The sequence below is a fragment of the Papio anubis genome, unplaced genomic scaffold (genome assembly GCF_008728515.1).
Source record: "Papio anubis isolate 15944 unplaced genomic scaffold, Panubis1.0 scaffold81, whole genome shotgun sequence".
In the NCBI taxonomy this organism is placed as follows: domain Eukaryota; kingdom Metazoa; phylum Chordata; class Mammalia; order Primates; family Cercopithecidae; genus Papio; species Papio anubis.
The window spans coordinates 221,516-245,760 of record NW_022168322.1 but is presented as its reverse complement, the minus strand read 5'-3'; the positions used below and the strand labels follow the sequence as shown (position 1 = coordinate 245,760).

Genomic DNA, 24,245 nt, shown 5'->3' with positions numbered 1-24,245 from the left:
GTGTTACTGGTGGAGGGTGTCCAGGTTCTTGGCATCCTGAACAAAGAACTGGACAAAACATACAGACAAAGCAAGGAAAGAATGAAGTCAGATGAAAGTACGCTCGACAGTGTGGTGGCGGGCCCTAGCGTAGGGGCTCAAGGGCGCTGTTATAGAATTTGTGGGGGCTTAAATACCCTCTAGAGGTTTCCACTGGTTACTTGGTGTACACCCTATGTAAATGGAGAGGTGAAGTAAAGTTACAAAGTCATTTCCTTGGTGTATGCCCTATGGAGAGGATATTTCCTGTCATAGCTGAAGTGTGAATTGGCCTGATGTACCCTGCCTCCAGACCCTATTTTCCTGTCTCAGCAGCTTTGAGCTGTGTTCATACTACTGTACGCCAGCCTGAGTGACAGAGTGAGACCTTGCATCCAAATCATGATAAAAATAATAATCTTTCATGTCTTCTCAGAGCTCTTCTAAACCTTTCCCACTATCTTCTAAACCCTTTCCCTCATCAACACTGATTAAGTTTAGATGCTCAGCTTTTTCATGGAATATTATGTTGCTTCCTTGCATCCCACAGGTCTAGGGTTGTTTAGTTGCTTCCCTATGTTTAAGGGCTTGAGTCCAGGTTGTTGCCAGTGACCAGATGTTTCTAACCAACCTCTGGTGTCTTCCCCACCACCGCCCCAACTTTAATCCAACTGAAGTATTGCTGACACAGTTATTTTCATAAAAACAGTTTGATTGCCGGGCAGGGTGGCTCATGCCTGTAATCCCAGCACTTCGGGAGGCCGAGGAGGGCGGATCATGAGGTCAGGAGTTCAAGACCAGCCTGGCCAACATAGTGAAACCCCATTTCTGCTAAAAATACAAAAATTATCTGGGCATGGTGGCGCGCGCTGTAGTCCCAGCTACTCGGGAGGCTGAGGCAGGAGAATTGCTTGAATCCAGGAGGCAGAGGTTGCAGCGAGCCAAGATCGCGCCACTGCACTCCAGCCCAGGCAACAGTGCGAGACTCGGTCTCAAAACAGTTTGATCATGTTTCTTCTCTGTTTGAAAAATGTAAATTGCTTCATGTTGCCAACATACAGACTTCCTTTTTCTTGGCATAGGAGCTTTTCAGTTTCCCTCTGCTTCTCAGTTTCTGCAGTCATGTTTTTCACACCTTACTGATCATTGAAAATAGAATCCTTTACTGTTGCTGCCTGCTCCCCATTCACAATTCTCCTTTTCTTTTACCTCTGTCTGGCCAAATGCTACATTTTCTTTTAGTCATAACTTTCTTCTTCATTTCAACAATATGACTGTCTAGACGGTTCTAGTCTAGGAGGGTCTCCTTGTCTTAGAAGTTTCCTTATATCTGTTCATATAGGTATGTAGTCCTGTCATGTTCTGTATGGTAAATTTATGGGTGGCTTGTCTCTGTTTCACCTGGAAGACAGTAAACCACTTTTCAAACTTAGTGTCACATATAGTGCTTCCTATAGAATTTTAAAAAATGTGTCCCATAAGTCAATATGTTTTTGTATTTGTAGACCTGAAAGATGTCTGAAAATTCCAGTGACAGTGATTCATCTTGTGGTTGGACTGTCATCAGTCATGAGGTATGATATTTAATACTTTCTTATAAGGTAATTTGTAATATTAATGTTACCAGTGATATAAATGGTGTTCTTTGAAGATCAGTCTTTTTCTACATTTAAGCAAAAAGTTCCAATGGACATTTTCCCTCTCGTATTAAACTTCACTGCTGAGAACTCTTTATGAGCCAGCATCTTCTACATTATTGTACATAGCTTTGAGACATTAGGCAAATACTTACTGAGGGTTTATTATTGGTCAGGCCTTGTGCTTTACTTTCATTTTCATATAATTTTTTCTTTTTTTTTTTTAGATGGAGTCTCACTCCATTGCTCAGGCTGGAGTGCAGTGGCGCCATCTCGGCTTACTGCAATCTCCGCCTCCTGGGTTGGAGCCATTCTCCTGCCTCAGCCTCCTGAGTAGCGGGGACTACAGGTGTGAGCCACCGCGCCCCGCTAATTTTTTTGTATTTTTAGTAGAGATGGGGTTTCACCATGTTAGCCAGGATGGTCTGGATCTCCTGACCTCGTGATCCACCCGCCTCGGCCTCCCAAAGTGATGGGATTACAGGCGTGAGCCACCGCGCCCGCCACAAAATGAATTTTATAATAGAAGATTGATCTATGTACAACAAGTATACATAACTTGTACATTTTATGTTCTCATGCCAGTAATGTATGTTCACTATAGAAAAATGACAGTAAGGCCGGGCGCGGTGGCTCAAGCCTGTAATCCCAGCACTTTGGGAGGCCGAGACAGGCGGATCATGAGGTGAGGAGATCGAGACCATCCTGGCTAACACAGTGAAACCCTGTCTCTACTAAAAATACAAAAAATTAGCCAGGCGAGGTGGCGGGTGCCTGTAATCCCAGCTACTCGGCAGGCTGAGGCAGGAGAATGGCATGAACCCGGGAGGCGGAGCTTACAGCGAGCTGAGATCTGGCCACTGCACTCCAGCCCGGGCGACAGAGCGAGACTCCATCTCAAAAAAAAGAAAAATGACAGTATACTGGCCAGGCGCGGTGACTCACGCCTGTAATCCCAGCACTTTGGGAGGCCGAGGTGGGCGGATTACGAGGTCAGGAGATCGAGACCATCCTGGCTAACACTATGAAGCCCCGTCTCTACTAAAAATACAAAAAATTGGCCAGGTGCGGTGGCTCACGCCTGTAATCCCAGCACTTTTGGGAGGCCGAGGCAGGTGGATCACGAGGTCAGGAAATTGAGACCATCCTGGCTAACACCGTGAAACCCCGTCTCTACTAACAATACAAAAAATAAGCCGGGCCTGGTGGCGGGCGCCTGTAGTCCCAGCTACTCCAGAGGCTGAGGCAGGAGAATCGCTTGAACCTGGGAGGCGGAAGTTGCGGTGAGCCAAGACTGCGGCAGTGCACTCCAGCCTGGATGACAGAGTGAGACTCCGTCTCAGAAAAAAAGAAAAACAAAAAAAACCCAAAATATTAGCCGGGTGTGGTGGTGGGCGTAGTGGCGGGCACCTGTAGTCCCAGCTACTCGGGAGGCTGAAGAATGGCGTGAACCCAGGAGGCGGAGCTTGCAGTGAGCCGAGATTGCGCCACTGCCCTCCAGCCTGGGCGACAGAGCCAGACTCTGTCTCAAAAAAAAAGGAAAAGAAAAATGACAGTATACTGATAAACAGAAATATACTTACTCTAGGTTTTAATGGACTTATCTATAATTTTCCCATTTGTTTTTAGGGTATTGTAAGCCTCACTTGTTTTCTTAATAAAAGTTTTAGGCCGAGTGTGGTGGCTCACGCTTGTAATCCCAGCACTTTGGGAGGCCAAGGAGAAGGCGAATCACCTCAGGTCGGGAGTTCGAGACCAGCCTGACCAACATAGAGAGACTCCCGTCTCTACTAAAAATATCAAATTAGCCGGGCTTGGTGGCACATGCCTGTAATCCCAGCTACTCAGGAGGCTGAGGCAGGAGAATTGCTTGAACCCGGGAGGCAGAGGTTGTGGTGAACAGAGATCGTGCCATTGCACTGCAGCCTGGGCAACAAGAGCAAAACTCTGGCTCAAAAAAAAAAACATTTTTTTTTAAAATTTGAGACGGAATTAAAATTTTTTATTAAAAATTAAATTAAAAATTTAATTAAAAATTAATTTTAAAAAAATTGTTTTTTTTACTCTCAGTTAAGGTTCAGGTAGTTATGTTTAGAAAACATTAACAGAAGAAACAAGTTTGCCTTTTCTGCGTTAAAGTTTCAAAATTTAAAAACATCTGTATCATTTGAGATTGAGATCATTTTTCTTTTTAAAATCTTCAGTGACTTTTCTATTTTTAACTTGTTTTCTTCAAAGGATTAGATCAACTCCCACAGCAACTTCTCCTTCAAGGATAATTAACAATACAGGAGCAAGGCAGCTATGGGAGTCTTACCTGTGAGTCTGCAGGGTGGAGTATCACAGCAGACCTCTCTGGCACTTAGTCAAGTATGTCATTGGGGTGTTCTGTACTGGACATTATGTCCCAGAGTAAATCACATTTGTACTTTTATCTCTCTTCTATATCTGCTTTCCAGGATCTACTCTTTCTTGCTAATGTCTCTTACATGTGTTCCTTTTCCTTTCCCATTACCACCGTTCTGATTTGGGCCAGAATTGGTTTCCCCAGCAGTTACTAATCCAACTCTAACTTTGCTTTAGCCTCTACCATTCTCCTGCCACTGTAGACAACCTCAGAGTGTTGCATCCAGAATTCTCTTTAGGGCTCATCTTAAATGCTGCTTTGTCATGAATTCTTTTAATTTTTGCTGTCTTGAGTTATGTATATCAAGAGAATGCAGACCTTTCAATTGTGTGTGTCAGCAGACTATAGTGGGGACATAGGGAAAGAATCACCTTGGTCGTTAACTTTGTTTTGCTAATTAAGACACAAAGAAAAATTGTATGATCCGCTATTATTAATGAAGAGACAGTCTGACATCAAAGTAGGAAAGATAACCTCAGAATAAAAAGATAGTCTAAAATTGTATAAGGAGAGTATTCATTAGCCCTATAGGTTTATTTAATCCATGTCATTAAAGCTTTAAACAGTTTTAGTTTATATTGCCATAATAAGTACTTATTTGCATATGGCTGTTTCTCTGAATACGTTGTAAGTTTGAATTTTTGATTTTTTTTTTTTTTTTTTTTTTTTTTTGAGATGGAGTTTTGCTCTTGTTGCCCAGGCTGGAGTGCAATGATACAATCTTGGCTCACTGCAATCTCTGCCTCCTGGGTTCAAGCGATTCTCTTGCCTCACCCTCCTGAGTAGCTGGGATTACAGGCGCCTGCCACCTTGCCCAGCTGTGAATTTGAATTTTTTATACCCTACAACACCTAACAAAGTGCCTTGTCTAGAGTAGTTCCATAAATGTTAAGCCGAAACAAATTACTACAGAAATAACTAAATTTAGACCTTTATTCTCTGGGATTCAAATTTATTGCTTGAGCTCATAAAATAGAGCATTCCGCTTTTGGGCTGACCTGACTTAGAATTTAAACCTGAGACTCCATTCTGCCATTTTCCTGCCATGAGCCTTTGTGGGTTAAATTGAACAAAAGCTTGTCTGATTAGATATTGTTCCCTTGGAGTATGGCAGCATCTGAGACTTTTAATAATGGAAGAAGCATTTACATGTAGTCAAATCTAGCTTTGAGGAGCTAATAGGCAAATAACTGAAAGATTATCACTTTTCCCTAGGGGTCAGATATAGAACTGTTAAATTCTGTGACAGCCGCTGACAGCTGTGAGCCCACCCCAGAATGTTCATCTTTAGAGCAAGAGGAACTTCAAGCATTGCAGATAGAGCAGGGAGGTAAGTTGTTCACAAATTCTGATTTTTTTTTTTTTTTTTAGTAGAGTATATGAATGATATTATGAGTCTCGCCTTCTTTCCAGGTGGGTGGCCTTTCTGGCTAATCTAAGTGGTCATTGGAGGATTAGAACTTACAGTATAGGCCGGGCATGGTGGCTCACACCTGTAATCCCAGCACCTTGGGAGGCTGAGGTGGACAGATCATTTGAGGTCAGGAGTTCAACCAGCCTGGCCAACATGGTGAAACCCTGTCTGTACTGAAAATACAAAAAATTAGCCGGGTGTGGTGGCGGGCACCTGTAATCATAGCTACTCCAAAGGCTGAGGCAGGAGAATCGCTTGAACCTGGGAGGCGGAGGTTGCAGTGAGCCGAGATTGCGCCACTGCACTGCAGCGTGGGCGACAGAGCTAGACTCCATCTCAAAAAAAAAAAAAAAAAAAAACTTCAGTGTGGATTTAATGAAGGCCCACAGAACCCAGAGCCAACAGCCTGCCCCACGGGTTTATTTGCAGCTGTAGTATGTTTTTGGGCTTTCAGATACACTTTGTTGCCACGGAGGTAACCGGTGACCAAAAAAAAGTGTTTCATGGTTTAACGTGAATTTGTTTGGTAGTTTCTATTACTTATCATTTGCTTGGTAGTTTGTATTTACTTGTCATTATTAAAGTTAAGAAAAAAATTATTCATTTATCACAAGAGATTTACTAATCTCTTTTCCAGTTATCATGTTATGGAGTTACAGACATACCTCTCATTTTATTCTGCTTTGCTTTATTGTACTTCGCAGATACTGCATTTTTTACAGATTGAAGTTTGTGGCAACCCTGTGTTGAGCAAGTCTGTTAATGCCATTTTTCCAATAGCGTATGCTCACTTCATGTCTGTCACATTTTTATAATTATAATATTTCATTTATTTTTATTTTATTGAATTGAATTGAATTGAATTGAATTGACGGAGTTTCACTCTTGTTTCCCATGCTGGAGTGCAATGGTATGATCTCGGCTCACTGCAACCTCCACCTCTTGGGTTCAAGTGATCCTCCTGCCTCAGCCTCTCAGCTGGAATTGCAGGCATGTGCCACTGTGCACAGCTAATTTTGTGTTTTTAATAGAGACGGGGTTTCTTCGTGTTGGTTAGCCTGGTCTTGAACTCCTGACCTCAGGTGATCCACCCGTGTCAACTTCCCAAAGTGCTGGGATTACAGGCGTGAGCAACTGTGCCTGGCCTGTAATTGTCATATTTCAAACATTCTCATTATTATTATATCTGTTACGGTGATCTGTGATCAGTGATCTTTGATGTTACTATTATAATTCCTTTGGGACACCATGAACCGTGCCTATGAAAGGCAGTGAACTTAATAAATGTGTGTGTTCTGACTGCTCTACTGACTTGCTGTTCCCCCATCTCTCTTCCTCTCCTTGAGCCTCCCTGTTCCTGGAGACACAACGATATTGAAATCAGGCCAATTAATAACCTACAGTGGCCTCCAGGTGTTCAGGTGAAAGGAAGAGTTGAGTGTCTCTCACTTCAAATCAAAAGCTAGAAATGATTAAGCTTATTTGAGGAAGGCGGAAGGCATGTTGAAAGCTAAGTTGAAAGCTAAGTCTCTTGGACTAGATAGTTAGCCAAGTTGTGATTGCAAAGGAAAAGCTCTTGAAGGAAATTAAAAGTCCTTAATGAACACATGAATGATAGGGAAACCATATAACCTTATTGTTGACATGGAGAAAGTTTTAGTGGTCTTGGTAGAAGATTGAACCAGCCACAAAATTCCCTTAAGTCACAACTTAATCCAGAACTAGGTCCTTCCTAACTCTCTCAAGTCTGTGAAGGCTGAGAATGGTTAAGAAGCTTTAGAAAGAAAGGCTGAAGCTAGCTGATGTTGATTCATGAGGTTTAAGGAAAGAAGCTATGTCCATAACATAAAAGTACAAGGTGAAGTAGCAAGTGCTGATGTAGAAGGTGCATCAAGTTATCCAAGAGATCTAACTGACATAATGGATGAAGGTGGCTACCCCAACCAGCAGATTTTCAGTGTAGATGAAACAGCCTTCTATTGGAAGAAGATGCCATCTAGGACTTTCCTAACTAGAGAGAAGTTGGTATCTGTTTCTAGGCTTTAATGAACAAGCTCACTTTCTTGTTAGAGACAAATGTAGTTGGTGACTTTAAGTTGAAGCTAGTGTTCACTTACCATGCCTTGAGAAATCCTAGGGCCTTTAAAAAATATGCTGCATCTACTCTGCCTGTGCTCTGTAAATGGAACAACAAAGCCTAGGTGACAGCCATGTGTTTACAACATGGTTTACTGAAGATTTTAAGCTGAGTGTTGAGACCTGCTGCTCAGAACAAAAATATTCCTTTCAAAATACTAGACGTTGTATAGTAATACGTGGTCAGTCACCCAAGGGCTCTGATGGAGATGTACAAGGAGATTCATGTTGCTTTGTTTCCTGCTAACACAACATCCAATCTGTAGTCCATGGATCAAAGACTAATTTTGACATTTAGCTTGTATTATTTAATAAATGAATTTTGTAAGGCTGTAGCTGCTGTAGATAGTGATTGCTCTGATGGATCTGGGCAATGTGTGTAAATTGAAAATCTTCAGGAAAGGATTCACCATTCTAGATGCCATTAAGAACAATTGTGATTTGTGGGAAAAGGTGAAAAGATCAACATTCACAGGAGTTTGGAAGAAGTTGATTTTAACCGTCATGACTTAAAAGTGGTTCAAGACTTTAATGGAAGAAGGAACTGCAGATGTGGTAGAAGTAGCAAGAGAATTGGAATTAGAAGTGGATCCTGGCCGGGTGTGGTGGCTCGTGCCTGTAATCCCAGCACTTTGGGAGGCCGAGGTGGGCAGATCATGAGGTCAAGAGATGGAGACCATCCTGGCTAACTGGATGAAATCCCATCTCTACTAAAAATACAAACAATTAGCCGGGCGTGGTGGCGGGCGCCTGTAGTCCCAGCTACTCGGGAGGCTGAGGCAGTAGAGTGACGTGAACCTGGGAGGCGGAGCTTGCAGGGAGCCGAGATCACGCCACTGCACTGTAGCCTGGGCAACAGAGCGAGACTTCGGCTCAAAAAAAAAAAAAAAGTGGATCCTGAAAATGTGATCCAATTGCTGTAATCTCATGATAAACTTGAACAGATGAGGAGTTGCTTCTTATGGATGAGCAAAGAAAGTCGTTTCTTGAGATGCAATCTGCTCTTGGTGAAGATGCTGTGAATATTGTTGAAATGACAACAAAGGATTTAGAATATTACACAAACTTAGTTAATAAAGCAGTGGCAGGGTTTGAGAAGATTCACTCCAAGTTTGAAAGTTGTTCTACTGTGGACAGAGTGCTATCAAACAGCATTGCATGCTACGGAGAAATCTTTCATAAGAGAAGAGTCAATCCATGTGGGAAACTTCAGTGTTGTTATACTTTAAGAAATTGCAGTCGAGACCATCCTGGCTAACATGGTGAAACCCCGTCTCTACTAAAAATACAAAAACAAAATTAGCCGGGCGTGGTGGCGGGCACCTGTCGTCCCAGCTGCTTGGGAGGTTGAGGCAGGAGAATGGTGTGAACCCGGGAGGCGGAGCTTGCAGTGAGCGGAGATCACGCCACTGCACTCCAGCCTGGGCAACAGAGCGAGACTCTGTCTCAAAAAAAAAAAAAAAAAAGAAATTGCCCTAGCTACTCTAGCCTTCAGCAGCTACCACAGTGGTCAGTCAGCAGCCATCACCTTTGAAGTAAGAGCCTCCACCAGCAACAGTATTAAGATTCACTGAAGGCTCAGATGATCACTAGCACTTTTTAGCAATAATGTATTTTTAAGTGAAGGTATGTACAGTTTTTTAGACATGATGTGATTGCACACTTAATAGACTACAGTATAGTGTAAACCTAACTTTTACATGGACAGGGAAACCAAAAAATTCATGTGACTTGCTTTATTGCATTGGTTTGAAACTGAACTTGCAGTATATCTGAGATATGCCTGTACTCTGGTTCCAATTTGATAAAATGGAATTTGACTACTGTATTGCATCTGTATTATGTATACTTCCTGTGGGATTTGATGCACACATTATTGATATAGAGAAATAGGACTCCTGAACAATTGCTGCATACACTTATGTTCATATTTAAATTACCTCATTAACTTTTTAGTATTACAGTAAAATGCCTACAGAACATTTCCCCTCAGGAGAAAAAAGTGGATGTGTCAAGTCCAGAAATAGAAGAGATTATACCTGTTAACTTTTTTAAGCCTACATGTTGATTACTACTCTCATTTGAAAAGTGATTCTCAGCTTTTGTGTGTCAGAGATCCTTTTGAGAATCTGAAAGCTATGGACAGTTTCTTCCAAGAAATGCATTTATTTGAATATGTTAAATAAAAGTTTCTTTTTTGTTTGAGACAGAGCCTCACACTATCACCCAGGCTGGAGTGCAGTGGCGCAATGATCTCAGCTCACTGCAACCTCTGCCTCCCAGGTTCAAGCCTCAGAGTCCCGAGTAGCTTGGATTACGGGTGCCTGCCATCACGCCCAGTTAGGGTTTTTTTTTTTTTTTGTATTTTTAGTAGAGATGGGGTTTCACCATGTTGGCCAGTTTGGTTTTGAACTCCTGACCTCCTGATCAGTCTGCCTCAACCTCCCAAAGTGCTGGGATTACAGGCATGAGCCACTGTGCCTGGCCTAATTTTTTTGTATTTTTAACAGAGATGGAGTTTCACTATGTTGGTCAGGCTGCTCTTGAACTCCTGACCTTGTGGTCTGCCCGCCTCAGCCTGCCAAAGTGCTGGGATTACAGGCATGAGTCACTGCGCCCGGCCCCAGTACCCCAGCCCAGTACTGTGGCAGAATCGTACCTCCAAATTAATACATTTTCTTTTGGGGCTATATAATGCTGAAAAATAATTCCCCCCCCTCCCGTTCTTTACAGGACTTAAATTACAGAAGAAATGCATGTTCACGATAGGGAAAAAATAATAGTAAGCAAAAGAAATTTAAAATGGCCTATAATTCTTTTATCTTGAAGTAATTACTGTTGATATTTGGTATACTTTGCTCATAAATTGATATATTATTTTTAACTTTTCTTAATATTTTATGCTCTTTTTTTTTTTTTGAGACAGAGTTTCACTCTTGTTGCCCAAGCTGCAGTGCAATGCCGTGATCTCGGCTCACTGCAACCTCCACCTCCCGGGTTCAAGTGATTCTCCTGCCTCAGCCTCTTGAGTAGCTGGGATTACAGGCGTGCACCACCACAGCCGGCTAATTTTTTGTATTTTTAGTAGAAATGGGGTTTCACCATGTTAGCCAGGCTGGTCTCGAACTCCTGACCTCAGGCGATCCACCTGCATTGGCCTCCCAAAGTGCTGGGATTACAGGTGTGAGCCACTGTGCCCGACCTTTATGCTCTTTTTCATTAAAAATATATTGTGAGGTCATCATTCTGTTTGTACATATTTTCTTTGAGGAGATTCTTATAAAATACTTCTTCTGTAGTGACATTTCGTTTTTCTGTGTTTTGAGTTCTTTCTTTTTTAAAAAAATTGCTGGTAGAAATGGTCTCACTATATTGCCCAGGCTGGTTTTGAACTCCTGGCTTTAAGTAATTCTCCCATGTGGGCCTACCAAAGTGCTTTGATTACATCATGAGCCACTGTGCCTGGACTCCCCTCTCTCCAACTTTTTTTTGAGACGTGGTCACACTCTGTTGCCCAGGCTGGAATGCAGTGGCATGATCATGGCTCAGTGCAGCCTCAACTCCTAGGCTCAAGTAATCCTCCTGCCTCAGCCTTCTGAGCAGCTAGGACTATAGGCACATACCCCCATGCCCAAATAATTTTTTAATTTTTATTTTTGTAGAGACAGGGTCTTGCTGTGTTGCCCAGACTGGTCTTGAACTTGTAGGCTCAAGCAGTCCTCCAGCCTTGGCCTCCCAAAAGTGCTAGGGTTACAGGTATGAGTCACTGCACCCAGCCTGAGTCCTTGCTTTTTATAGTTTATGTTTTCTTGTAAAGCATTTAGACACACACACACACACACACACACACACACACACACACACGTACATATACATATATACTTTTATAAATAATAGTTTGAAGCCATGGTTTTTATTCTTACGGTAGCAGGCATTGACAGCCATTCGAATGGTCTTTAGGAACTTTGAATAAACTTTTAAGAATGCAGGAAATGTATCACTACGTATCTAATGATAGATTTTTTAATATTAGGTATTAAGAAACACACTGGATCAAGTAATTTGGCAATGTAAGGTAGAGGTTTTATTTACTTAGTCAAGGTAGTTTTGATTTGAGTTCTTAATAAGTCTTGTGGCTGGGCACGGTGTCTCATGCCTGTAATTCCAGCACTTTGGGAGACCAAGGTGGGCAGATAGCTTGAGGTCTGGAGTTCGAGACCAGCCTGGGCAACATGGCGAAACCCCATCTCTACTAAAAATACAAAATTTAGCCATGGCATATGCCTGTAATCCCAGTTGCTGAGGAGGCTGAGGCAGGAGAATCACTTGAACCCAGGAGGCAGAGTTTGCAGTGAGCCAAGATAATGCTACTGCGCTCCAGCCTGGGCAACAGAGTTCCCAGACTCTGTCTCAAAAAAAGAAAAAAAAAAAAAAGCTTAAATAATTGCATTTTCTTATCTAAATTATCACCTGATAATTTCAAATAAAATTTATTAGCAACAGTGGAGTGACTTCTATAATTGTATGTGACATTTCATTAAATCTACTCTAACATATTAGGAAGAAATTTTTTTTTTTTTTGAAGGCAGAGTCTCGCTCTGTCACCCAGGCTGGAGTGCAGTGGTGCGATCTCGGCTCACTGCGAGCTCCGCCTCCCGGGTTCATGCCATTCTCCTGCCTCAGCCTCCTGAGTAGCTGGGACTACAGGCACCCGCCACCACGCCTGGCTAATTTTTTGTGTCTTTAGTAGAGATGGGGTTTCACCGTGTTAGCCAGGATGGTCTTGATCTCCTGACCTCGTGATCTGCCCGTCTTGGCCTCCCAAAGAGCTGGGATTACAGGCATGAGCAACTGCGCCCGGCAGGAAGATATTTTTATCTACCCAGATTATATGTTGACTGCAGAAAGTCTATAGAGAGTTTTAAATTAAGAAATAATTATATTGATCTTTACTTTGTATCAGAAAGCAGCGAAAATGGCGCAGTGCTTATGGAAGAAACTGCTTATCCAGCTTTGGAGGAAACCAGCTCAACAATTGAGGTAAACTTGTATTTTACTCTATGGATATATGTTAAATAGTATCCTTAGAGTACTAATTAAAGCCTCTAACTCTATTTATGCATTCTATTCCTATTTTGAATTATAAGCAATTTTGACTTCTAAGTTAGATGTCTTAGAAGACATCTAAGCAAAGTAATTTCTTGGTATTGTGTTAAAGATCTATCTTTTCACCTCTAATATAATTCTCTTTGGAAGTAGATTGCATTCTTGAATTATATTGAACAATTAAGCTGTTAGGTTTCACATCTAAAACGATGGTTCGTTTTAAAATTTGGTAACAACCTAAGACTTGTCCTTTGGGGTTTTACCTGACTTCTATATAGAACTAGATAGCTAGATGATCATTTTACATGGTGTTTTAGTCTGTTTGTACTGATCTGACAAAATACCTGAGACTGGATGATTTATAAAGAACAGAAATTTATTTCTCACAGTTACAGAGGCTGGGAAGTTTAAGATCAAAGCGTGGACAACCTCAGTGTCTGCTGATGGCATGCTGTCTTGTTTCCAAATGGCGTCTTGTTGCTACATCTCTAAGAGGAGATGAGTGAAAAAAGGCTGGATGCTGCATGAAGCCTGTTTTATAAAGACCTTGATCATATTCCCAGGGGAGATCCCTTATAACTCAGTCACCTCCTAAACGTCCCACTTCTTAGTACTATCACATTGGCGATTACATTCCAGCCTAGGAATTTTTGGGGACACCTTCAGACACATTCAGTACAAGATACTGCTGTTGAAGTTTATTACATACATAACCCAGAAAGTTTAGTGAGTCTTTTTTGGGCTCCCACGCTACAGAGTTGTGCTCGAATAGACCCATGGAACTCGTGAGAGAAATGAACTCTTTTTTCTGTGGTTATTGAGGAGCAAAGGTGGGCTTCTCAGCTTCTGCAGCCCACTAGGAGAACGCGGTGGTCTGATCTAATTCTGAGAGTTGTCAAGGGATCTGATAGTGTTCTCAAGCTATATGATGAGCCTACTATTGTGTAATTCTTTACTAATGGGAGGAATCGTATCTTTTATTTTAACTCAGATTACTATAATACTTAGCACTGTTGTATTCTACGAAAATATAAGGCCCTTAAATCATTGTTGATTTACCATCTCTAAAATTATGGTTCTTCAGGCAGAGGAAGAAAAGATACCTGAAGACGGTATCTATATTGGAACTGCCAGTGATGATTCTGATATTGTCACCCTTGAGCCACCTAAGTTAGAAGAAATTGGAAATCAAGAAGTTGTCATTGTTGAAGAAGCACAGAGTTCAGAGGACTTTAACATGGGCTCTTCCTCTAGCAGCCAGTATACTTTCTGTCAGCCAGAAACTGGTAAGAATACACTGATAAGAGACATAAAGACATGTACGACCACATTTTATATAAGGGCTTTTTTTCTACCCCTAATAATTTAGTCTCTAGTTTTGAATATGTTTGTGTAAAACTCAAGACTATTTTGTGTGTGAAATCTATTAATACCTAGTGTTTTCCTAGACTGTTCTGGAGCATAGCAATCTTTTGCTATAACAGTAACCATCTTTTGCCATTAAATAGAAGGCAAAATTGCTTCAGTGAGATCTGTTAAAATCACAAATGCTTCAAAATTCATTTGGTGCTTTTTAGATTGGGAAATTGGGGATGTTAATATTTTTGCTTGCAGTAGTATACATTTTGTATTATAGAAATAGTGAAAGAAAAATTCTTATTAAAGTTTCTTCAAATATATTCAATTATTAATCATGCAACAAACATTTATTGAGTACCTACCATATGCCAGACAGTGTTCAAGGTGCTGTCAATACAGCTAGTCTCCCAAAGCTCCTGACCTTCAGAGCTTTTGTTTTAGATTCTGTGATGAAAATGTCACTAGTGTTAAGTCAAATTTTTAGTGCAATCAATACCCGTTGTACAGACAGACTCATTCAGAGATTAAAGTGTGAGTTGCTTGATTTCTTTCCACTATGCTTCAGCTCAGTTTTAGCAGTGTGTATAACATCTTTTAATGTGATATAAGTATGTAAATATAAAGTTCCTGGAAATATCAGTTACTAACCCACAATTATAACTAAGGGTGAGTGATGGCAGAGACAACTTGAAACACTGCTAGTGATTGTAAAAATTTCCTAGTTTGACAGAAAAACAGGAAACGTGTAGTATCTATTTTAGGTAATTTTTTTAGATTTTACCATTCTTTAATATTTACATTTGCCAACCAGAATCAGACAATATAATTTCTGTCATTCCAGTTTAGCTAATAAAATGTCAAGTAGAGATTCTTGGCTGGGCATAGTGGCTCACACCAGTAATTCCAGCACTTTGTGAGGCCGAGACAGGTGGATTACCTGAGCCCAGGAGTTTGAGACCAGCCTGGGCAGCATTGCGAGACCTCATCTCTACAAATAATAAAAAGCCAGGCATGATGGCATGCGCCTGTGTTCCCAGCCACTTGGGAGGCTGAGATGTGAGGATTGCTTGAGCCTGGGAGGTTGAGGCTGCAGTGAGCTGAGATTGCGCCACTGCGCTCCAACCTGGGTGACAGAGCAGGACCCTGTCTCAAAAATAAAAAAAAAATAGAGATTCTTGGCTATCTCATTTAATGAGAAGTTATTTTCAGCTAGTATATCAGTGGTTTGCCTATAAACATGAACTTGAAAACACTTTATCCAGCTATTTGAATATTCAGGTGACATTCTTGGTGGTCAGAGGAAAATTCAGCCTTTGTTAGAATAGCATTCATAGTATATTTATTTAGGGAGGGATATCGTAATTGATTTTAGAATCCTTGTTGGTCATCAAATTTTATTATTTTTTTAAACTCTGGAATTTGTGTTGTATTCAGGTAGTTTTTTTTTTTTTTTTGCCCCCTTCCTTTCTTGCCTCTGGTTTAATTCCATAATGTTCATGGCCCAGAAAAGTCAAATTGAAGCTGGAGTATTACAGAATGGTCAGATATATAAGAAACTGACATAGACATAAAAGAAATTACATACTGTTGCCGGGCATGGTGGCTCATGCCTGTAATCCCAGCACCATCTCAAAAAAAGAAAGAGATTATATATAGTTAACTTTTTTCAGGAAGTTGCATACTTCTAAGCTCCTTCTTCTTTTGTCTTCTTTCTGAATTCTGACTTCTTGAGATTTTTGTAGACTGAGTTAAGAGGAATATTTGATTAATTATCTTTTTACCCATTGTTATTCCTCCTAAAGATATTGTTTCAATAAACCAAATGTTTAAAGACGAAATTTTGGACTATACTGAAAACACTACATATAAACCAGTTGGCAGGAGTTTTTGTTTTGGGGCCGTGCACGTTGGCTCACGCCTGTAATCCCTGCACTTTGGGAGGCTGAGGCAGGCAGATCACCTGAGGTAAGGAGTTTGAGACCAGCCTGACCAACATGGTGAAAACCCTTCTCTACTAAAAATACAAAAATTAGCCAGGTGCCTATAATTCCAGCTACTTGGGACTAACTGCCTGTGGTAACGCGGGCCTGTAATCCCAACTACTCTGGAGGCTGAGGCAGGAGAATCTCTTGAACCCAGGAGGTGAAGGTTGCAGTGAGCCAAGATTGCACCATTGCACTCCAGCCTGGGCAATAGAGGGAGACTCTGTCTCAAAAAAAAAAAAAAAAAGAGTTTTTGTTTTTCCCTTTTGGTTTGTTAATTTTGTGCTATAGCCATTACTTAATTGTTTTTTCCTTTCCCTTTCTTCATCCTTAAAGATTTCAACTTCAGTTTTTTCTTCTCCTGACTTACATTCTTGTGGCAGTGTAGGTTTTGTTGGGTTAAGAACGCTACCTGCTTCCTCTATACGAACTCTCTTTCCTGACAAAAAGCAAAGTTGGTAGTGTAGAGTTTGTATTGTGTATGTTTTTAAGAAGGCATGATTATTATATTTTAATTTAGTACGATAGCAATGTTAAGTGATAATTAAGTATTTTTAATTCTTTTTTTCTTTTTAGTCTTTATAATATAGCTTTATGCATCTTTTTTTCCTGTTTATTCACAAAAGAAAGGTGGTGGGAGAAGCTGTGGAAGATTCCTGAGTGCATATGGGGATGGGATGATCAGCTGAAACACCATGTTCCTAGCCAACTCACTTTCCAAGGTGGTGTGACTAACTCTGACCAGCTTCTCTAGAGCTGAGTGTGCCTAGTCACATTTACTATTTACCGAGTGCTTTAAAGATACCTGTTGTCATCTGTGATACTCTAAACAGGTGTTCAGAATCTCTTGTAAAGGCACTGGCCAAGCTTATTGCATGCCTTTGCATTGCTTGCATCTATGGGCCAAATTAAGCTTTTTTAAAAGAAGTTAAAAATCAAAATATTTTAGCTATTATATGTACGGGTTAAAAAAGTTGGAAGCATTAGATAAGGACATGAATATATTAATATGGGTTAGGCTGTTTTGTTAGAATATGTAATGAAGGCAATGTTAATGTAGAATTGAACATTTATTTAAAGAAGTTTTACAGATGGTTTGTTTCTACATTTACCTATCTTAATTTTATGTCAGAAAACCTGACTTAAATACTCTAACCATGATCATGAATGCCTTTGTATTATGTAATGCTTTGTTTAAGTCTTCCTTTCTTTCTCTTTGTCCAAGAAATATAACCTCACACCTGAGGCGACGGCATCTTTGAAAAACTAGTGATCAAGAATAACCAGATATACATGATGGGCATAAGGGTCATGACCAAAAAGATCTCTCAGTGGCATCTGTATCACTAAATATTAGGAATATTCATTCATTTCAGTAGTGCCTTCTGTCTTTGTGTTTATTGTTGTAAGTGTGAAAGTGAACTGAATCCTCCGTGATCCATCTCTGAAAAATATTGCCTAACCTAAATCACCAGCTTTCCTGTGGCATGGATATCCTGTCTTCTGACAAACTGTTTTTGCTTTTCTGGAGCATGAATGTTTGTTGTTTTAGAGCTCTTTATATTCAAGTTCATATTTTATCCTTCCTTTTAGTGCTTTTCCTCTAAGTAGCTTGTGGAAATTTTTCTGAGTAATCGAAGCTTCTGTGTCAACATACAGTTTGTTGATATATGGAACCGTGTTAAGAAATTAATGCATTCGGAAAAAACTGAAGGTGATTTTTCCAGGGAATTTGTTTCCTGGACTTAGGATTTCTTGTGCAGATTTTTCCCACCAGTTTGCTTTTCTCTACTATTATTTTCATATAGGAGCAGCATCAGAATAGTCCTTAATATCGGAGATAGCTGTTGTGTCACTTCCTCATGCTGACATATTTACTAGAGGGTAAAATTAATAACCTTCTAGTAAGAGTGGCAGTCGAAGGGAAGGACTCATCTGACTTCTGGAAACCTATGTTAAAATAGAGTGCTTTGAACCTTGATCGTGGGCTAATCAGGTTAGAAATGAAACTAGAGACCAGATACACCCAAGGAAACTTGGTAGTTACTTTACTTTATAAGTCACAAGAAATGCTTGTGTACTTTCCTGTGTTCCTTAAACAGTTGCACTTCAGTTACCTCTTTGAAACTGAATGAAGAGACAGAGAGTATTGTTTTCTCTTTCCAGAAATAATACTTGTTTATACCTGTAATAGCAATGAAATTTTGTTTCTTTTGAGACAGAGTTATGCTGTGTCTCCCAGTCTGGAGTACAGTGACAGGATCTTGGCTCACTGCAACCTCCACCTCCCGGGTTCAAGTGATTCTCCTGCCTCAGCCTCCCAAGTAGCTGGGACTATAGGTGCACTACCACACCCGGTTAATTTTTGTATTTTTAGTAGAGAAGGGGTTTCGCCATGTTGGCCAGACTGATCTTGAACTCCTGACCTCAGGTGATCTGCCCGCCTCGGCCTCCCAAAGTGCTGGGATTACAGGCGTGAGCCACCGCTCCTGGCCAACCGTGAAACTTGAGGCTATGAGAATGAAGGATTATTCTAATAGTGTAAACTATAAGGCGAGGAGGGTTAAAAAAAAACCAGAGATAGGCTCTCAATGCACAAATGAATATGATGAACAGATTCTTGTGTATCACATTTGAAATGCTTTATGTTTTGGCTTTATGTAGATGAGTTGAAAACCTGTGTTTTTGTTTATGTTGTTTGGTTTTTGTTTTTGGCTGTCTCGTGTAAAAAGGCATGTAAGGGATGGCATTGATTATTCTAAATAATTTTTACTGGGAAAGCATTTCCAATATTTTGAATAGCTAAATGTCAACTTTTTTCTTAATAGTATTTTCATCTCAGCCTAGTGACGATGAATCAAGTAGTGATGAAACCAGTAACCAGCCCAGCCCTGCCTTTAGACGACGCCGTGCTAGGAAGAAGACTGTTTCTACTTCAGAATCTGAAGACCGGCTAGTTGCTGAACAAGAAACCGAACCTTCTAAGGAGTTGAGTAAACGTCAGTTCAGTAGTGGTCTCAATAAGTGTGTTATACTTGCTTTGGTGATTGCAATCAGCATGGGATTTGGACATTTCTATGGTAAGTATTCAAAAATGTGTAACCTGATGGGATAGTGTAGAGGCACTTAGGAGTGAGGAATCCCGGGATATGTTTTCAGTGCCATTATTAAATATATGGCCTTGAAAACTTGAAGCCTGTTTGAGCCTCAGTTTTCTCATTCGGGAAGTGGGTGCTGCCTATCTCACAAATCTTTTTATTTAAATAAGGTAGTAGTTATTAATAAATGTAAAGATAATAACCACATATATTTGTGACTCTTTTAAAGTTAAAAGATGGAAGATTAAAAATCTGAAATGCTCACCATGAGGGAAATCATTTACATTTAGAATCATAGTTAAACTAAGTTGAAGTGTGAGTTTTTTAGGAAGATTATTTAAATCACAGTTGAAATGGTTATATTTGAAATGTAGAAATAGTAAGTGTTCATTATTTCTACTTTGAGGTTTCATGTAAGTATCATACTTTATAACTTTCATTGTTGTTTCTGTGATTCACATGAATTGAGAGGTTTTCATCTTTATTGTTATACTTTGCTCTTTATTATGATTGATACTATTTATATATGTTGATCATCTTATCAATTCAAAGCCTTTAAATGCCTTTTGGGTGAGAAGAGGAAGGTATTCCATTGGTGTTACTTTACTTTCTCATTTAGGAGCCTCACCCATTGAACCTCTCTCTTTTTTTTTTTGGGGAGACGGAGTCCCACTCTGTCGCCCAGGCTGCAGTACAGTGGCATGATCTTGGCTCACTGCAAACTCCACCCCTAGGGTTCTAGCAATTCTCCTACCTCAACCTCCCGAGTAGCTGGGGTAACAGGCGCCTGCTACCATGCCTGGCTAATTGTTTTGTATTTGTAGTAGAGATGAGGTTTTGCCATGTTGGCCAGGCTGGTCTCAAACTTTTTTTTGTTTGTTTTTTTGAGACAGAGTCTCGCTCTGTCGCCCAGGCTGGAGTCCAGTGGTGCGACCTCGGCTCACTGCAGCTTCCACCTCTGGGTTCAAGCAATTCTCCTGCCTCAACCTCCTGAGTAGCTGGGATTACAGGTGCCCGCCACCATGCCTGGCTAATTGTTTTGCGTTTTTAGTAGAGACGGGGTTTCACCATCTTGGCCAGGCTGGTCTCAATCTCCTGATCTTGTGATGCACCTGCCTTGGCCTCCGAAAGTGCTGGGATTACAGGCGTGAGCCACCGTGCCCGGCCAGTCTTGAACTCTTGACTTAAGGTGCTCCACCTGCCTCAGCCTCCCAAAGTGCTGGGATTACAGGCATGAGCCACCATGCCTGGCCTGAATCTCTTATTTAAGGTATGTATTTGTACAGTGACTGGAGTATTTGAAACCTGAACTTTGACTCTTTGTTGTATTGGAATTTGGGGTAGAGACAATTTAGAAGGAAACGTCTTAGATCTTGTCAAATTCCCGAATTTTAGCTTGCTTTATATTAACTACTTTTAGGTTTTTTTTGCCTGCATAATCCACAGTCTAACTTTCATTTTGCTAGTTCCTTGGAAAAATGTATTTCTTATGCAAAGATTGAAGAATTACATGTATCCTATGTGGATTTGTGGAAAAGGTTTATTATTCAACATAGTGTAATGTTAGAATAGACTTAATGATGACAATACCTGTTTAAAGTCAGAGCTTGCAAGATGTGTTTCTTGTATTTATATTAATAAAAATATGTATTTAGATTTCTGATGGATGCCTGCTTGAATTTAATACTGAGATACTATTATTTGTATCCTTTCTTGAAATTTGTTGTAATAAGATTTGATTGGAAATATATATTTACCTTTATAGACTAGCCGAAACAAATTAATCAATATGTATTTGAGTATGATTTTCCCTCCACAGGTAAACATGAGAGTAACAAAGGAGAAGATCTTATCTTAATCTTTTTTTCTTCAAAAAAATTGGATAGTGATTTAAAGTGTTAATCCAAATTAAAACTTCACTATTTACATGACCTTTGAATATTTTGTAGAAAGATCATTTTACAGGAGTGCTTTCAAAATGAGAAGTTACTTCTCTGTTATGTAGGATTTTGGTTATTAGTAAAATTTACCTTAATAGTTAATTAATAAAACATTGTCCTTTACTTCATATTAGCCTTTTCGGAATATGAAAAGCCTGGATAATACATTATGAAGTAGGCCTTATGGTAATGAGATTAGTTTAATTAACATACAAGACCTAACCTAAATGACTTTTCCAAATCACTACTTAAAAGACATCACTTTTTTTTTGAGACGGAGTTTTGCTCTTGATGCCCAGGCTGGAGTGCAGTGCATGATCTCGGCTCACTGCAACCTTCGCCTCCCAGGTTCAAGTGATTCTCCTGCCTCAGCCTCCTGAGTATCTAGGATTACAGACATCTGCCACCATGCCCAGCTAATTTTGTATTTTTAGTAGAGATGGGGTTTCTCCATGTTGGTCAGGCTGGTCTCGACCTCCCGGCCTCAGGTGATCTGCCCACCTTGGCCTCCCAAAGGGCTGGGATTACAGGTATGAGCCACCGCACCTAGCAAGACATCACATTTTTAAATTTTAGCACTGATCTCAGCATTCTTTGGAGTTGATTTCAGAGCCATTTTGAATTTCCCATTCACCATGAAGTCAGTCATTGCATCCCATAGTCATTCATTCACTTTATAATTTTATTTTATTTTTTTTGAGACAGAGTCTTGCTCTGTTGCCCAGGCTGGAATGCAGCAGTGCAATCTTGGCTCACTGCAACCTCCGTCTCCCAGGTTCAAACGACTTTCCTGTCTCAGCCTCCCGAGTAGCTGTGATTATAGGTGCCCACCAGCACACCTGGCTAATTTTTGTATTTGTAGTAGAGATGAGGTTTTGCCCTGTTGGCCAGGTTGATCTTGAACTCCTGACCTCAAGTGATCTGCCTGCCTCAGCCTCCCAAAGTGCTGGGATTATAGGCATGAGCCACTGTGCCTGGCCTGCTTTATAATAATTTAACAATACCATACTACTAATTGAATCATTCTGCATTTGTCAGCCTTGGTGCCATACAAATTTGAATTGGCAGATTTACACTGCAGGGAAGAGAAAGCTAGCACGACTAAGGATAGTAAAGCAGTATACTCCAGTGTACTCCATCTGAAAATGCTTTCAGAAGTTTTATTAAAAAGTTTCATGAATGAAGCAGTCTTTCTTCTTACATTTACTTGTGACTATCAACATTCCAAATCATCAATGGAGTTCAATTGATTTAGTTTTCTCCTTGAGTTGCTTGAAGTATTGATAGACTACCTGGCTCTTCGGCAGACTATTATATAACAAGATATCTAGATGCTAAGTTATAGAGCACAGAATGAATTACAGCTCGAAGCATACACTTACTGAATTATCCCAGAGGTGGTAAGATTTTTTTTTTTTTTAAATAGTTCAATTCATTTATTTCAACCGACGTTTATTGGCTGGTGATACAATTGCTCCTCAAGGAGAAATGATTTGAACAGGAGAAGATTTTTTAAAATATTTTTTTAAATAGGAGATTTGTACTCCAAGATTCTTCTGTGCTGTAGTCAAAAGTGATGTGCCCTTGAATGGACTCTGAATGTCCTTCAACACAATAGACATGGCCAAGGAAAAGAAACCCAAAGAAAAGAAACCCAGGCAAGACTATAGGTCTAAGAGGCATGGCCAAGGTCTTGAGTGTAAGTGTATGTAACAGACAGACTTCTGCATTTGGGGCTATTCTCGGAGTCACCTTGTTTTTTTGTTTTTTCTTTTTGTTTTTTTCATTTAACATTAAATTCATTCAGCAAATATTCGTTGAGCTCCTACTGCATATCAGGGACTGGTGAAGAAATAGAGGTGGTAAGATTTAAATTGTGTCTAATCATAGTAAGTTTATGATAGACTCAAGGAAGGTAGAACATTCCAGCAATAGACAATCTGATAACCTGAGGAAGAAGTAATCTTGGGTTTGGGAGCAGTGAAAAGACTGCCTGGACTATAGCAGAGTAGGTATTTAGAAATAATGGAGTGGGTGGGGTGCTGTTATAGTCATCCCTTGATGTCCATGAGGGATGGGTTCCAGGAGGCACCCATACCAAAATCCATACAAACTAAAGTCCCTTGACGGCGGACCTCACATACACGAAAAGTCACCTCTCCATATACCTGGGGTTTGCATCCTGCCATTGGATTTTGCATCCTGCCATGTAGTTCAAACTCACGTTGCTCAAGGGTCAACTGTATATTGTAAAACATCTTGGAATCGATAGGAAAGTTTGATTTATTGAGTAACCTGCTATCAGTTTAGAGAAAAAGAGTGCCAGAACGTTTTGCTGGTGTGGAAAAAGTGGTATGGGAAAATGTAAAATAGTTGTTAGGAGTTCTGTAATCTGGATATTTGGTGAGGAGGACCTTGACGATTAGAATAACAGTGAGAATGGAATAAGGGACATTGAAGGAATAATGGAAAATAATGGCAGTTTATTAAATTGTAGGAAATGTGCTAGCTGCTTCACTTTTGGAGTTGGGGTTACTGGGGAAGTTTTGCCAGATGATAAATAGATGGTAAGCACAGTTTGGTTTGGTTTGGGGCAGGTGTTGAGGTTTGATTTTTTTTTTCCCCCCCCACCCTACAAAGAGGCCCCCTACGCAGCTGGATGTGTTGATTAGAAGCTCTGATGAGAAGTTAAGACTAGATCTGTAGATTGGAATTCTTAATAGGAGTGATAGCAAAATCTGACAGTGGTGCAACATGGTACAATAGGCAGCATTTGTAGACATGACTAGGCCAAAGATTGTATCTTGAGGATAACACTTTAGGCAGCCGAAGGTGCAGGAAAAACCCCCAAGTGATTAGTCAGTAATACTGTAAAAGGCCACATTAAGACAGTAATCAAGCATGTGCTATATTATACTATCTTGAATTCAGACCCCAACACAGTTTTAGATTATTTTCCAGTGGGCAAAGGAATTAATCTTCTTAGCAGTTTGAAACAGAAATTGCAGAAGTTTTCTGTTACTCTGGGAACTATAGATAAATTTCCTTCAACATGTGAAAAAATCGGGGATTCTTCTGAGTAGTTTTGAAACAAGCTTGCCATGCTTCTATAAATTGGGAAATCTAAAGAGAGGAAATGAATTCTAAC

At 40.2% G+C, this 24,245-nt stretch overlaps 1 protein-coding gene across 12 annotated transcripts in view; it reads left to right on the top strand.

The window, feature by feature from the left end:
* The window catches only part of LOC116268511 (cell cycle progression protein 1), an 89,862-nt gene that overhangs the window by 13,805 nt on the left and 51,812 nt on the right, over positions 1 to 24,245 (top strand). For 5 of the 12 annotated variants that reach the window (XR_004181834.1, XM_031662620.1, XM_031662612.1 and 2 more), the window contains exons 2-8: positions 1,524 to 1,592; positions 3,894 to 4,025; positions 5,278 to 5,392; positions 12,576 to 12,652; positions 13,803 to 14,004; positions 16,686 to 16,781; positions 18,888 to 19,139. Coding sequence is in view for 11 of the 12 variants with exons in the window: in XM_031662620.1 (XP_031518480.1) it covers positions 3,960 to 4,025; positions 5,278 to 5,392; positions 12,576 to 12,652; positions 13,803 to 14,004; positions 16,686 to 16,781; positions 18,888 to 19,139 (808 nt within the window). In the remaining variant the exon portion in view is untranslated. The remainder of the gene's footprint in view (positions 1 to 1,523; positions 1,593 to 3,893; positions 4,026 to 5,277; positions 5,393 to 12,575; positions 12,653 to 13,802; positions 14,005 to 16,685; positions 16,782 to 18,887; positions 19,140 to 24,245) is intronic. The other 7 variants (XM_031662613.1, XM_031662614.1, XM_031662615.1 and 4 more) reach the window with 3 other exon arrangements.